At 46.2% G+C, this 16,541-nt stretch overlaps 1 protein-coding gene across 2 annotated transcripts in view; it reads right to left on the bottom strand.

Moving 5' to 3' along the window:
* Window positions 1-16,541, bottom strand: part of LOC143035170 (gastric triacylglycerol lipase-like) — a 75,562-nt gene that overhangs the window by 21,421 nt on the left and 37,600 nt on the right. For both annotated transcript variants that reach the window (XM_076201827.1, XM_076201828.1), the window contains 4 exons: window positions 15,670-15,826; window positions 14,442-14,534; window positions 12,880-13,020; window positions 7,272-7,356 (listed from right to left, as the gene is read on the bottom strand). In XM_076201827.1, the coding sequence (XP_076057942.1) occupies window positions 7,272-7,356; window positions 12,880-13,020; window positions 14,442-14,534; window positions 15,670-15,826 (476 nt within the window). The remainder of the gene's footprint in view (window positions 1-7,271; window positions 7,357-12,879; window positions 13,021-14,441; window positions 14,535-15,669; window positions 15,827-16,541) is intronic.

Here is a 16,541-nt window from a genome sequence, read left to right as displayed (position 1 = left end):
GGAAAGTGTGAGTGAAGAAAAATTAGTAAAAGAGGTGTGGAAGGCAAGGTGGGTGGAATGAACTTGAGGGGACAATCAAGGATGAAATGGATGGATGGGATGAAAGGGGTGCTGAGCAAGAGGGGAACGTCTGTTGAGCAAGGAAGGGAGAAGGCAGGAGATAGGGATAAGTGGAAAATGACTGTGTATGGATGATACTGTATGCAAAGAAAGGAGGGATGGGGTATGGTGGGGTAGGGGGTCCTTATGTGAGCTATATTTTGACGCAGCCTGAAGGTTTCTCCTCATCCTCTCCTTTTTTGCATGAGGGGACGGAGAGGAGGGGGTCGCCGATTAAAGGAGGCGGCTTTGCTGTGGGTGTACTGTCTTGTTGCACTGCATTTAACCCAGGGCAGTTGGCGGATGCAGGGATGACCCATCATCCATGAGGAGCTGAGATGAGAGGGGTGGAGGGGGTGGTGGAAGGAGTTACATTGGAGGGAATACTCGTAGGTACGTGCAACCTCCCTTGTAATGGGGAAAACCTCTTGGTATAGATAATTATTACTACTACTACTATTATAATTATCATTATTAATTATTATTATTATTATTATTATTATTATTATTATCATTATTATTATTACTGTGGCGAAATTACATGGATGAATGTTGCATGGTGTGCCTGGATGGTTGGTATGCGTGTAAGTGATGCGTGATGTCGGAGAGTCGAAGCATAAGCAAGGGGGTATGTAGCGAGGGTATGCATGGGGGGACGCCAGGGGGGGGGGTCCCGGCGTCGCTCGCCATACCTCGCATAGAGAGAGTAAGCCTAGCATTGGTGTTGAACACACGTGTAAAATCCTCATGTTCGCTAAGCAGAATAAACAAGAGAAGACTGAACTCCTGCCTTTCCCTGATCCGGACAATGGTAAGCGTGAACTTGTCTTTAACTCGTGATTCCATGATCACGGCCCATGTGCAATAGAAAAAGGTGAGTTTAATGTACATGCGAGTACGTAACAAATGGTGTCAGAAGTGGGATCAGGTTGAAGTGATAAGTGACTTGATATCGAAATGATAAGTGGTTTGATATTGAAGTGATAAGTGACTCAAGTGATCATGGATGTCACCGGTGATAATAAAGACATAGAAATTGAGGGAAAGCAGGAGTCGAGTGTAATGGCGTCGATTGAATGTGAGGGCACGGTGTTGCACCGAGAGGCTACTGAACATGTATCTCCTCAGTCAGTGTTGCTCTTGGCACAACACTCAGTGGCCGAGATGTTGAAACACCAACAACAGGTCATGGCAGATATGCTTGCGATCCAAATGGATAAACAAAAACAGGCCATGACTGAAGTGAAAGAGGAACTGAGGGCTATTATGGGGGAGAACATGGGGTCGTTAGAAACACGTTCTAACCAGTATACTGACGACGTGTACCACCGTGTGAAGGAAGAGGTTAAGGAGGAGGTGGTGGCAGTGAAAGAAGAGGTTAAGGAGGAGATGAAAGCAATAGAAGAGAGGTACCGTGAGCACATGCAGACGTGTCTTGACAGGGTATCGACACTGGAGGCGGTTTTGGTGAGACAGGAGAATGGGGAGATAGCCAATCTCGATACCGTGACATGGTGCAATTTTGCTGAGCGTCGCGTAGCGGTGAGCACAATCACCCCACCACCCTCACCTCCTCGTAGCCTCTCGCCGCCACCGGCGTCTCTACAGCCGAGGGGCGATTGTTGCCACGTGAACCCAGGGGACGACCTCACAGGGAGACGTCTGGGGAGTCGTTCAGTTGAACTGCAACCCCGAGGGGCCTGTGGAGGTGGTGAGATCACGCGGTATGAGAAAGAGAGGAAGGTGATTGAATATGACGGGAAGGTGTCTTGGGACGCGTACCAGGCACAGTACGATGTGGTTGCAGCTCGTCATAGGTGGTCACAGGAAGAGAAGGCCTTTCAGCTGGTGAGTGTGCTGAAAGGGCAGGCGTTGGAAGTACTGGAGCACTTAACCCCCGCTCAACTGCGATGTTACGACAGTGTGGCTGGGGCTCTCCGGCGTCGTTTCGGCAGGAGGCGGCAACCGGAGGTGTTCCGAGCTCAACTGAAGACGAGGAGGCGAGGGAAGGACGAGGCCCTTCCCTTACTAGCGCAGGACGTGGAAGCGCTAGTGAGGGGCGCTTACCCCATGGTCACGGAGGACACCGTGGACATGTTGGCCAAGGACTGCTTCGTGGACGCTCTTCACGATAGGCAGTTACAGATCCACGTGAAGCAGGCTGCGCCCAAGAACGTGAGAGAGGCTTTGGCAAGGGCAGCGGAGTTTGAAGCCTTTCTCATGAGCGAGCCCTGCTGCTCCCCCTCCTAGCGACGCGTGGAAGCGTCGTCCGAGCCGTGCTTGGGCCAGGCGGGCGCAGGCAAGTAGCAAAACATCTCAACTTGGTGGGAAGGTGAGCTCCAAGCCTTTCAAAGGGTCGTGCTTTAACTGTGGTCAGGTAGGTCACAAAAAGCACGACTGCAAGAGGAGGGCACGGTCGCTAGAGGACGGAATGCGACCGGTGTTCGAGCCCTGCTGCTGGAATTGTGGAATACGAGGACACAGTTCCCCTGAGTGCCGCCAGCCCAAGGGGGTGACGCCGTCGGCGGGAAACTTGAAGCAGCTGGGGGCCGGGGCACCTTCCCAGCAGAGCACTCGGGCGCCCCAAGCCATCTAAGGTGTCGTCAGGTGGCGGCGTCCGACGCCATCAAGGTGACAGGGAGTATCAATGGACGCCAAGTGGAGATGGTAGTGGATACGGGGGCAGAGAGGACCTTCGTGCGAGAGGGAGTCCTACCAGAACGTGGTGTGAAGTGCGTGGGTCAGCAACTGTGCGGTGTTACAGGAGACTGTGTACCGGTTAAGGGACCGGTGTGGGTGAATCTGGCTGTAGGCAGGGTGACTGAACGCCTGCCTGTGCTTGTGGCGGAGATGGAAGATGAATGCCTGTTGGGGTTGGATTTCCTTAATCGCGTGGGGGCGTGTGTTGATCTCCAGGAGGGTAGGATGTCAGTGAGAGGCTATGAAGTGCCTTTGAATCCTAATGGAGAGCTCGCCACGAAGTATGAGGTAAGGGAACCCAGAGGGCAGAGATCTCAGGCCGTCAAGTCACCCAGCCAAGGTAAAGCACGGAAAGGAAGAGTGGCTCGCACCTCTGCTACTACGACCTTGCACCGCCCCGCATCCACTAATATCGCCACCGCTAACAGCAAAATGGAGTCACCGAAGGATGAGAAGAAACAGAAGGACCTACCAGAGGGCCTGCCTGAGTATTTGGAAGACTTAGCGGAGAGGAGTATCACGCAGCTGACAGCTGAGCAGGCGAGTAGAGTGAAGGCATTACTCGCACAGTACCGTGACGTGTTTAGCAGTGGAGACATGGACTTGGGTCGCACGTCATTGGTTCAGCACAGCATCTTTACCAGAGATAGTCCTCCCATCAAACAGGCGCCTCGTCGGGTCCCACCAGCAAAGAGAGAAGAAATGGAGAAGCTTGTCCGAGAGTTGGCAGCAACGGGAGTGATTGAGCGGTCAGACAGCCCGTGGTGCTCGCCGGTAGTCCTAGTGACGAAGAAGGACGGAAGCCGTAGGTTTTGCGTAGATTACCGGGCGCTGAACGCCGTCACTGTCCCTGATGCTTATCCTCTCCCCCGCATCGACGAGACGTTAGACGCTCTCAGTGGGGTCCAGTGGTTCTCCACGCTGGACTTGAAGTCAGGCTATCATCAAGTCAGATGGCGCCTGAGGATAAAAAGAAGACAGCCTTCTCAATTGGTCAAGGCCTGTGGCACTGGAATGTGATGCCCTTTGGCCTCATGAACGCCCCTGGAATCTTTGAGCGTCTCATGGAACGTGTACTCGACGGTATGCAATGGAAGGCGGCAGTCGTCTACCTAGACGACGTGCTGGTGTTTGGAAACAGCTTCGAGGAGGAGCTGGCTAGGCTCACAGAAGTGTTCAGCCGAATGAGGAAGGCTGGCCTGAAGCTGAATCCAAAGAAGTGCACTCTATTCAAGTCAGAAGTGCCGTTTTTGGGACATGTCGTCGGAAGGGAAGGTGTGAGGACGGACTCACTCAAGGTCACCGCTGTGGAAGGATGGCCAGTCCCTCAGAATGTCTCGGAGCTGCGCAGTTTCCTGGGCTTGTGCACGTACTACCGGAGGTTTGTGGCAGGGTTCGCCACTATCGCCGCCCCACTGCACCATCTGACGAGGAAGGGAGCAGTTTTCGAGTGGAGCGAGGAGTGCCAGCAAGCTTTCGTGGCACTGAAGCGAGCGTTGGTGGAAGCGCCAGTGCTTCCCTACCCACAAATGGGCTTGCCGTACATTGTGGACACGGACGCGAGCCAAGAGGGTGTGGGAGCCGTGCTGTCACAGCTTCGTAATGGAAAGGAGTATGTGGTGAGTTACTACAGTGCTAAGTTTAACAAGGCGGAAAGGAACTACTGCGTCACACGAAAGGAGTTGGCAGCGGTGATGAAAGCACTCGCTCACTTCCATCACTACCTGTATGGTACGCGCGTCACCATTCGAACGGATCATGCCGCCTTGAGATGGTTGAAGACGATGAAGGAACCGGAAGGACAGCTGGCCAGGTGGATTGGAAAACTGGAGCAGTACAACTATGAGATCGAGCACCGACCTGGCCGGGTGCATAACAACGCCGACAGCTTAAGTCGCCGTCCCTGCCCACCCGAGTGTGTGCATTGCTCACGGCGAGAGTCTGAGGTGGCTGTGCGGAAATTAACCGTCGCTCACAGCACCACCGAGGCAGACGAGAAGAGGAAGAGGGACCAACGAGAGGATTCTGACCTGTCTCTGGTGATTGGGTGGTTAGAGGCCAGCAGTGAAAGGCCTCCCAAAGAGACAGTATCACCCGAGAGTCCTGCTACCAAAGGACTTGTTGACCAGTGGGAGGCACTGAGTCTGCGAGGGGGGATCCTACACCGGCGTTGGACGCACGCACGAACAGGAGAGGTAAGCTGGCTGGTAGTAGTGCCATGCTCTCGGCGACAGGAGCTGCTGAAAGAGATGCACGAGGGTAATACCAGCGGCCACCTGGGAGTGAAACGCACTCTCGAAAAGTTGAGGCAGCGAGTGTACTGGTTGGGCATGCGATTGGACGTGCAGGAGTGGTGCAAGACTTGTCGTGTGTGCGCCGCAAAGAGAGGCCCCGCCCACAAGACTCGTGCCTCCCTGCAGTTATACCACACCGGGGCGCCGATGGAACGCCTGGCTGTGGATATAGCCGGCCCTTTTCCGTGCACAGAGAGAGGAAACAAGTACCTGTGTGTGGTAATGGACTACTTCACGAAGTGGCCGGAAGTCTGTGCTCTACCTAACCACGAGGCAGAGACTGTAGCTCAGTTCCTTGTGGAGGAGGTGTTCGTGCGCTATGGAGTCCCAGGGGAACTGCACTCAGACCAAGGACGAGAGTTTGAGTCGCGGGTCTTTAAGGAATGCTGCAGTCTGCTTGGCATCAATAAGACTCGTACTTCTCCCCTGAGGCCCCAGAGTGATGGTATGGTGGAGAGGTTTAACACGACGATTGTCCAGCAGCTGGCCAAGTACTGTCAGGAGGACCAGCGCGACTGGGATTTGTGGGTTCCGTACGTACTTATGGCCTATCGTTCAGCTGAGCATGAGGCCACGGGATTCACGCCAGCCAAGTTAATGTTTGGCAGGGAAATTCGTCTGCCAGTCGACCTCTCTACCGGTCGACCACCGGGAGCAGAACTTCCACATACGTACAGTGATTACGTGAGGACGATGCAGCGGCGCCTGGAGGAGGCTTCCCGCTGGGCGAGGCAGCATCTGCGAGTGTCAGGTCAGGCTATGTGGAGGCAGTACCAAGGTCGCGCCAGAAATGCAGAGCATCAGCCCGGCGATATGGTCTGGCTGCATAATCCACAGAGAAAGCCTGGCAAGTCACCGAAACTCCAGTCTGACTGGGAAGGACCATATAAAGTGACGGAAGTGATATCCGCAGTGAATTACCGACTAGAAATGCCTGGCAGAAAACGGGCGAGTAAAGTAGTGCATGTCGATCGGTTATGGAAACACCCAGGCGAGGGAGAATTTACCTGGGGTGAACGTGATGTAGATTCGAGAGACAGTGACAGTGGTAGTTGTTGTGATGATGGTGATCATAGTCCTAGTGTTGAACCTGAATGTGAAAGTGATAGTGACACTGAAAGTGACGAAGGTGTAGCACATGAAGACTCGGAGAAAGAAAGTGAAGATGGAGTAGAGAGAGACCAGAGACCTGGTCGACCTCTCAGAAATAGGAAGTTACCAGCGTGGTTAACGGACTATGTGATTGACATTTGTTGTTATTAATGTGTTAGGATATGCCATTTGATATTTGGATATGTCACTGTATGTGATTAAGTGTTCTTAGTATATGTAATGTTTTCCAAATGAAGAAGTGATGTTTTATTTCTTTTTGATACAGAATGTTTGTTTAAGTTCTTTTGTAAGTTTGTAGGTGAAAGCTGACGGGTCGTCAAGCTTTGTAGAGGGGGATAATGTGGCGAAATTACATGTATGAATGTTGCATGGTGTGCCTGGATGGTTGGTATGCGTGTAAGTGATGCGTGATGTCGGAGAGTCGAAGCATAAGCAAGGGGGTATGTAGCGAGGGTATGCATGGGGGGACGCCAGGGGGGGGGGGGTCCCGGCGTCGCTCGCCATACCTCGCATAGAGAGAGTAAGCCTAGCATTGGTGTTGAACACACGTGTAAAATCCTCATGTTCGCTAAGCAGAATAAACAAGAGAAGACTGAACTCCTGCCTTTCCCTGATCCGGACAATGGTAAGCGTGAACTTGTCTTTAACTCGTGATTCCATGATCACGGCCCATGTGCAATAGAAAAAGGTGAGTTTAATGTACATGCGAATACGTAACATTACTATTATTATTATTACTATTAATTATTATTATTATTATTATTATTATTATTATTATTATATTATTATTATTATTATTATTATTATTATTATTATTATTATTATCATTATTATTATTACAATCGGCTAAATCCCTCTACAAATATAATTAACTGAAGTGTCGTCGAACACGTGCGAATGATTAATCAAACACAAACATTTGAAATTTCCATAGTTCAAAAGCTCTCCTTCCTTCTTGAGAGAAAAATAAACAAATGAGTATATGAAGAAATAGTTGACACAGAATGAACATCTAATATAAAAGTATTATTTCAATCATGTGAAAATTAACAGATTGTTCCCTACCTGGGATAATTAGCTGCGTGTAGTGAGTTAAAGTGCGTATTGATGTGCTAGACTGGTAGCGTTGCAACTGAGTGCGCAGGAACCCCTGTCAGGATATTAATAATAACATTTTATCAGTACACTAATTCTAAGAACATTGTAATATCTTAGATTATGTATAACTTGCTAGTCTAACACAAAAAGATTTATTATTTACATCAGTATATTTTGATTGCGTAGCTAATCACTGTTATGTTATCCTGTATCATTGCATTGTAGGCAGGCCGTACGTCCTCATTGTAAAATGAGGAAATAATTATATAATGGATAAAGAATATGAATATGCATATGGTACAATGGAATTTAGAAAAATCCTGACATGCTTTAGCAATCCCGCATTAGTTTTACATACATATACATATACTAAGGGTTTTCCCCCTTACAAAGTCAAGGGCATAAATTCACTCCCACCCATTTCGTCCTCATATACTCCACTCCCACTCACCACCCCTCCCTCCCTCTTTTCTTGGCTCCTCCTGGATGACGGATCATCCCTACATCTCGTCCACTGCCCTGGGTCAGAAGCAATCCAGCAAGACCCGGCACATCCACAGCAAGGCTGCTTCATTTAATCGGCGATCCCCTCTCTCCGTCCCCTCATGCAGAAAAAGAGAAGATGGGGGAGAAATCCCTTCGGGCTGCGTTAAAATATCTTTCGCACATACTCCCTCACCCATCCCCCACCCACTCCCTTCCATGCATCACAGCATCATCCATAGACAACAATTCTCCATTTACCTCTATCTTCTGTCTTCTTTTTTTCCTTCCTCTACAGACGTCCCCCTCTTTCCCAATGCCCCTTTCACCACATCCATCCATCTCATCCTTGGTCGCCCACTCATGTTTACTCCTTCCACCTCTGACTTCCACACTTCTTTTACTGATCTTTCTTCACTCATTCTTTTCACGTGTCCAAACCATCCCAATACTCTTTCATCAACCCTATCTCCCAACTCCCTTTCTACCCCCGTTCTCCTCCTCACCTCCTTATTTCTCACTCTATCCAGCCTAGTAACACTTATCATACTTCTTAGGCATTTTATCCCAAACACTTTAAACTCTTCCTCTCTTATGTTCCATGTTTCCACCCCATATAGTGCTGTTGGCACTATCACTCCTTCATACAATCTCCTCTTAGCATCCATTCACAAATGTCTATTTCTCATTACACTCTCTAATCCTCCAAGACATTTACTTGCTTCTCTCAATCTCATTCTACCTCCATCTCCACTCCTCCCTTTCCCGCCACATTCGCCCCTAAGTATATATAGCTATCCACTTCCTCCAGTTTCTCTCCTCTAATAATCACTTCCAAATTGCTGCCATCCTCTCCCCTTGTACATCGCATCACCTTACTTTTACCTACATTTATCTTCAACTTCCTTCTTTCATACACTTTCCCAAACTCCATCACTAATTTACTTAATCCCTCTGATCCTGCTACAAAGTATTATAATTATAATAGCAGTCTCCTCTGTCAATGTCAGGTTGTCGACTCGACGGCGCAGTGGTAGCGTTCGCAACCGCCACTCCAGTGGTCCGAGTTCAATTCCTGTCCCGAGTTGAATTGATTTCAGTATCACTGCGCCACGAGCTGGCACTCCATTTCTCGTGGAGAGGGGGGGGGGTGTAAGGTCACAGTTTTACCCCGTAGATCGGGCATCTATAAGCCCTGAGCTCTCATCCGGGAGGGTAATAGCTGTCGATTATGAGCCGCACTCGTGATCCGAGACCGTGCTGGTGAATCACATGTAGCGGGTCTTTAGGGTGTCACTCTCTAGAATGTGCCTTGGCAGGCAGGGTGAGAAAGCGAGGCTGACGACGACGTCACTCCGTTTACTGTCATCCCCAAGGCTCTCTCGCGCTCTCTCTCTCTTCCGGGCAAGGGCAGTTGTGATCCACACGGACACCATTCGATCCGCGAAGACAACGGCTGGCGTCTACTTAGCGACATCAATCCAGTATTCACTGCACCTTTTGAACCCGTATGGAAGGTCTAGAACATTTCACTGGATCCAATGTCACATCGGGATTCCAGGAAACACTGTTGCGGATTATGCCGCTCAGGCAGCGACGAGGTTCACCAGGATCCCACTATTCCTGGCACCCAAGACCACACAGATCTAGGGCGTCACCACCAAGTGGGCCGGGGTAATGGCCAGGGCCAGCCACAGCAGCCAACTTCATACTTCGGAATCAACGCTGTGGTGCTACCTCGTGACTAGGTACGAGGCAGTCCACCTGCCTCCGGGTTGAAGGGCAGAAACTACCCTCCACACGACCCTGCGAGGGGAGAAAATACTCTGGACTTACTTTTAACTAATAATGAGCACCTAATGAGTAACGTAAAAGTGGGAGATAGTCTGGGCTCTAGCGATAAAGTAATAAGATTTAATATTATTTGGGAAGAATTAAAAAGTACGAATAACGTCCAAGTACCAGACTTCAGGAGAACTAACTTTGACAATATAAAAACCTATTTGAAGTTGGATATGAAATGTCGTACGGATAGTTCGGACATTATCGGCGCGGTCAGGGTCGGGACATGACCAGGGGTCAGGTCATAACCATGGGTCAAGTCATGACCAGGGGTTGGGTCCGAAGGGTAATATGCATACCTTGGGTCAGGTCACTTGGGGGCGGGGGCTCAACAGCCAGGTCAACGATGTGGATGAAATGTATAGCAATCTGATTTAATAAGGCACACAATACATTTATCCCCCTAAAGTTAATATGGAAGAATAGTAATACTCCCAAATGGATGACGGACAGACTGAAACATGAGATCGGAATGAAAAGAGGACTTTAAGTAAAAATAAAAAACGGGGAACACCTTAGACCAAGATATAACGAGATGGCAAAGCTGGTAAAAAAGAATACAAGTACAGCGAAACGTAACTATGAAATTACGGTTGCCAGTCAAGCAAGATCCAACCCAAAGGGTTTCTTTCATCTCTACAGAAAAAATAAAAATAAATAAAGAGAGAATAGGCCCAATTAAAAACGATGAAAATGTCATGATAGAATCGGAGGAAAAATGAGTGAGGAGTTTAACAAATATTTTCTCTCGGTGTTAACTAATGAGAGGTTAGATAAGATACCTGACTGCGATCTGATTTTCAGTGGGGATGAAGAAAGTAGACTATCTAATATCAGCATTAGTAAAGTAGAAGTAGTCAAGCAGATTGAGAGAATTACAAAATCCCTGAGTCCAGACGAATTTTTCTCGAGAATGCTTAAGGAGTGTAAATTTGAAATGTGCGACCAGTTAACTGAAATATTTAATCAGTAGACAGGCAGGCAAACGTTGTTCCTGTTTTTAAGAAGGGAGATAAATCGTCTATATACAACTACAGGCCAATCAGTTTGACATCGGTTATAGGTAAAATGCTTGAATCAATAATAGTAAATAGACTCAGAGAACACATCGAGAGACATAATTTAATTCGTGACACACAGCATGGTTTCTTCAAGGGTAGGTCATGTGTGACTAATTTTCTATCCTTTTACGCTAAAGCATATAAGACGTCAGATAACAATAATAATTATAATATTATCTTGACTTTAGCAAAGCGTTCGACAAGGTGCCACACCAGAGATTACCAAATAAAATCAAAGCCCATGGCATAGGAGAAGTGTTAGAATGGATTAGAGCTTGGATCAGTAACAGAAAACAGCGGGTCACCATAAATGGAGTAAAATCCAGGTGGGACAATGTTACTAGTGGGGTTCCCCAGGGCTCGGTTTTGGGTCACTTGTTGTTCATTATGTACATAAACAACTTAGACGATGGGATAAATAGTGATGTTAGTAAGTTTGCGGACGGCACTAAAATAGGACACCTAATTATGTCAGGAGACGACGCAGAGATTATGCAACATGATCTTAACAAACTGTTCACATGGTCGGTGAAATGGCAAATGAACTTAAATATCTCTAAGTGTAGCGTGTTAAACCAGGAAACAGTGCATTAGCGCCAGAAATAAAGCTAATAGAGCATTAGATTTCATTGCTAGGACGGTAACGAATAGAAGTGCAGAGGTAATTATCAAACTATCTAGCGATAGTTAGACCCATCCTTGACTATGCGGTACAGTTTTGGTCTCTGTCCTACAGAATGGACATCAATTCACTAGAATCAGTACAGAGAAGAATGACCAAAATGATATATGGACTCAGAAATTTGCCTTATGAAGAGAGGCTTAGGCACCTTAACTTATACTCTCTAAAAAGACGCAGAGTGCGGGGTGGTCTAATAGAGGTGTTCAAGTGCATCAAATGTTAAAACAAGGGTGATGCAATCAAGGTCATCATATTAAAACAACAGGGCAGGACTCGCAGTAATGGATTTAAACTGGACAAATTTAGATTTAAGAAGGAAATAGGCAAGAATTGGTTTACTAATAGGGTGGTCAACGAATGGAATAGACTTAGTAACCATGTAGTGAGCGCTGAAACTATCAGTTGTTTAAGGAAACGGTTAGACAACTTTATAGATAGGGATGATAGGCGGTGATGGATATGGAGCTGCCTAATGTAGGCCTTGTGGTCTCTTCCGGTCGCCTTCATTCTTATGTTCTTATGTATCGCTGCAGGTGGCAAGTGCTACGCCCGGGAAGAGACAATCACGAACGCTGGAACAGCCGCTCCACAATTACCTGCTAGAACGTAGGTCCACGGCCATTCCTCGCCTTCTAGGACTTAGCTCGCGACTCACCAGGACGGGTGGCGCGGTACCTCACCGTTCTCACTTCCGAGGGAAACATCAGCTTCTTGCCCCCCCCCCCCACCGTCCCCCTGGAGCCGCCTGCTGTTCAGGAGTAGCCCCACCACCACCACCACCGCACCCTCCCCTGAGATCAGGGCGCCGCGCCGCCGCTAATGAGACATTGCGTGGACAAAAAACTATCATTATGAACTGTCCCGGACCGCTGTTTAATCAACGTCAAGCGCAAGTCATGACTTTGGATATAGCCAAGGTCATGGTCATCTTCATTAGTGAAAGACGAATTTTATTAGTATATAGGGATGATAATATTCTCAGCGTTGATAGGTATCCATAACTGATTACTGAGAATTTCTTTGGTTGTCATCTTCAACTTACGGGAATTGGGAGGAGCTATAGAAACAGGGGAATATCATACTAACCTAAATATTAAAATATCTACTCCATTCTATATTAAATACATGAAAAATAATTACTTGAAGCTGTCAAGACGAATATTTATTGCAGAAATTGCAACTATTGTTATTATTATTAGTATTATTATTACTATTGTTGTTGTTATTACTATTCCTATAATTTCATTCATTTATTTATGAATGCCCCCTACCTTAATGATATCCGTACCAAGCCCAAACGAATTACTATCATCATTATTATAATTTATTATCTTTCATCATCATCACCATCACTATTATTGTTATTATTATTATTAATTATTATCATTATCATTATTATTATCATTAATTATTATTATCAGTATTATTATTATTATTATTATTATTATTATTATTATTATTATTATCATTAATTATTATTATTATTACTATTCAATATGTTCCCTACCTTGTTGACATCCGTCCCAGGCCCAAACGAAGTATATAACTGAAGACACAATTGTGGAGATTTGCAAGCGACTTGAACCAATGCACGGTTGCTAGGCTTGTCCAACCTTAGCTCATTCAAGCCGATAGTCGCCCCCAGATTCTGAAAATAAATAAATAAATTAATAAATAATAAATAAATAAATAAACAAATAGAATAAAATAAGATATACTGATAAAATAAATCAACTAATATTCAAATAAAAAATGGAATGTACGAGAGACTTGTTAAAAGACTTAATGAGATGAATCGTAGAAAATGGGATCTTCAATTAATTGATTGGCTACCGGCATTTAAAGGAGAAAAGATTTGCTGGTGTAGTGGTACCGTCTTGGATTGCTAACTCAGCGGTCCTAATATCGATTCCCGCACTGTGTGTATTCACCTCGGATCTGCTGCAGCCTCTTTTCGAGACAGCCAGACACCACCCTACGGCAGTGAGCTCAGAGCTCATTATTAGCAGATCTCTGGGTAGGTCTGAGACCACTCACACTCCACACACACCGGGAATGCAAGGTCACAACTCCTTGACTAACGTCCCGTACCTACTCGCTGCTAGGTGAACAGGGGCTACACGTGAATGGAGACAAACCCAACTTGTCTCCGCCCGGCCGGGGAATCGAACCCCGGTTCTCCGGCTTGTGAGGCCAGTGCCTTACCAATCGGTGTGTGTGTGTGTGTGTGTGTGTGTGTGTGTGTGTGTGTGTGTGTGTGTTTACTTAGTTGTGTTTACCTAGTTGTAATATACGGGAAGGGGAGCTATGCTCGTAGTCCCATCTTTGTGTCTCGCAACATCTAGTTTGTTCTTAGATTATTGCATGGTGTTTGTATATGGTGTGTGTGTGTGTAAGGTCACAGGCCCCCTCGGAGCTCTCATCTAGGAGGATAACAGCTGTTGATCACGAGTCCAGCACGTGATTCATGACCTTTAACCGCACACATAACATCACTCTGTACTGTATATCACCAGCGTTTCTATCCAAGAGTACAAGGCATTTCTCAATAGCATGCTACTCGCTTTTGCTACTTGCTTTGCTAGCCAGCTCTTGCGTATCCGTTACACGGGGAATGTCTTGCTAATGACTTTTTGGCTAGCGGCTAACGAAAGCAAAGACAAAGCATCCCGCCAAATATTTTCCTGCTGTGAAAACAAACGACGAACATCGATTTTGCATTGTCTAAAATGCTTTAATAAATGTATAGTGTCAAGTATAAAAAAAAAAAACTCACGTATAAACAATAATATGGCTGCTCCATTCTATCTATATTATATTTATAATCCCCAAGAATGGTGGCTCATTTGAACTCTCAAGCGAGAAGCAAAACTTGCCATTGATTCTTCCCAGCAGCAAGAGTCAGTAGCATGCTACTCACTTTGGATACCGAAAAATCAAATCGAGTACCAAAAGCAAGTAGCATGCTAGCGAGAATTGCCTAGAATGGCGCTACCTTTATTGTACATACATCTCCTTCGGGTGGAGCTCTTACCTTCGGCAGGAGCTCTTCACGCCCTCGGGACTTACCTGAAGGAGAGGCATGATGGGCGCCAGCGTCCTGAAGAAGCCCTGGAGATTGGGAATAGCTCCTGTAGGGGCGAGGCCGACCATAGCACGTACCTGAAGAAGTAGCAGACGGAGGGTCACGAGATGTTCACCCAGGGGCATGCAGAGGGGGGTGGAGGGGGGGCAGTCTCCCCCGGGGCATCCAAATTAGGGTGAGAAGGGGTCAACCAATCAGATCATTTGGGGGGAGAACGAGTTTAATGAAATTTGTTGGTTGATATTCAGATCGAATCAAGTGTTCAATTTTCAAGTTTCATTCGTGTTTACGTGTTCAAAACATGAAAAGTTCAAGTGTTCTTGTTCACCTGTCCTTGTTCATTTGTTCTTGTTCAACTATCGCACGTGTTCATCTCTTCAATTTATTGGGTTGTTTATTCGTCTATCTAAGGACTAATTAATTGATTTCTTTATTTATCCATTTATTCATATACTGTTTTTATCTATGTATTTATTCATTCAAATATCTATCTGTTGAATTATCTACTTATCTATTCATTCATTTATTCACGAATTTATTCAATTATTTATTTGTTTACTAATTAAATTATTCGTTAATTCATTCATCTTCTACTGTAGGTAAGATTATCATACCAGTGCAATATGACATTATTTCCTAATATACACGAACAAATACATACTAAAAATGTACACATGTATGCATACGTGCACATATGTACACTCACACACGTACGTACACGCACGTAGACATACATCAATAACGACCAATATAAATAAGAAAAATAACAACTGCACACACATCAATGACGACAAATACTAATAATAAATAACACCAACACATACACCAATAACGGCAAATATCAATAACAAAAATAAGAACGACACACATCAACGACAAAAAATAATAATAAAAATAACAGCATCACACACACATACACCAATGACGACCAATATTAATAACAAAAAATAACAAAGACACACATCAACGACGACAATTACTAATATAAAGATAAAAGCAATACACACACACACAACAATAACGACCAACATTAATAACAAAAATAATAGACACTCAAATCAACGACGACAAATACTAATAAGAAATAACAGCAACACACATACGTACACACACACACACACACACACACACACACACACACATACACACACACACATACACCAATACCGACCAATATTAATAAAAAAAATAACAACAACAACAACAAGATACCTTGCTGTTGTACTGTGGACGTTCGTTCATCATGGCGACAAAGGTGCGGGCGCCCAGGCTGTAGCCCACGAAGAACAGGTCGTCCACCCCCGGTCCCGCCTCCTTCAGTATGTAGTCGATGGTCGCAGGCAGGTCGTACTTGGCCATCTGGTCCCAGCTGGGAAATAAAGATGGGGGATGGGTGGAGATGGGGAGAAAGATGAGAGATAGTTGGGGAGAAAGATGGGTTGATTGGATGGGGGTGGATGGGTGTGGGTGGAGAGGAAGATGTGGGGATGAGTGGGGATGAGAAAGATGGGGATGGGTGGGGTGGGGGTAGAGAGATGGGGTGGTGAGTGGAGGAACTGTGTGCATGTGTATCTATTAGTGCGTTTGCGTTCTGCCGTGTATGTGGGATTCACCATGGTCTTGGATCACGTGTTGGACTCGTGACCGAGTTATTTCTCTCCCGGAAGAGAGCTCATATATGACTAATCAATGGGTAATGCTGTGACATTACACGCACACACACACACACAACTCCCCGTGCGAGCATGTGTGTGTGTGTATGTGTGTGTGTTTACCTAGTTGTATGTTACGGGACGAGAGCTATGCTCGTAATGACCCGTTTTCGTATCTCTCCACATCCAGTTTATTCTTAAATGTGTGTGTGTGTGTGTGTGTGTGAGTGTGTGTGAGTGAGTGTGTGTGTGTGTGTGTGTGTGTGTGTGTGTGTGTGTGTGTGTGTGTGTGTGTGTGTGTATAGTCTGTGTGGGTTTTTGTTCCAACAGGAACAAAAACCCACACAGACTATACTCAAAATTTTCTTTAAGAATCAAATGACACCCGCATATAAAACTGACGAAAGGGTCTTAATAGAAATTATCACAAGG

This window comes from Oratosquilla oratoria, chromosome 18 (assembly GCF_046742065.1).
Source record: "Oratosquilla oratoria isolate Oo_2021 chromosome 18, ASM4674206v1, whole genome shotgun sequence".
Classification (NCBI taxonomy): domain Eukaryota; kingdom Metazoa; phylum Arthropoda; class Malacostraca; order Stomatopoda; family Squillidae; genus Oratosquilla; species Oratosquilla oratoria.
The sequence above is the reverse complement of the archived record's forward strand: the minus strand, read 5'-3'. Positions and strand labels throughout refer to the sequence as shown.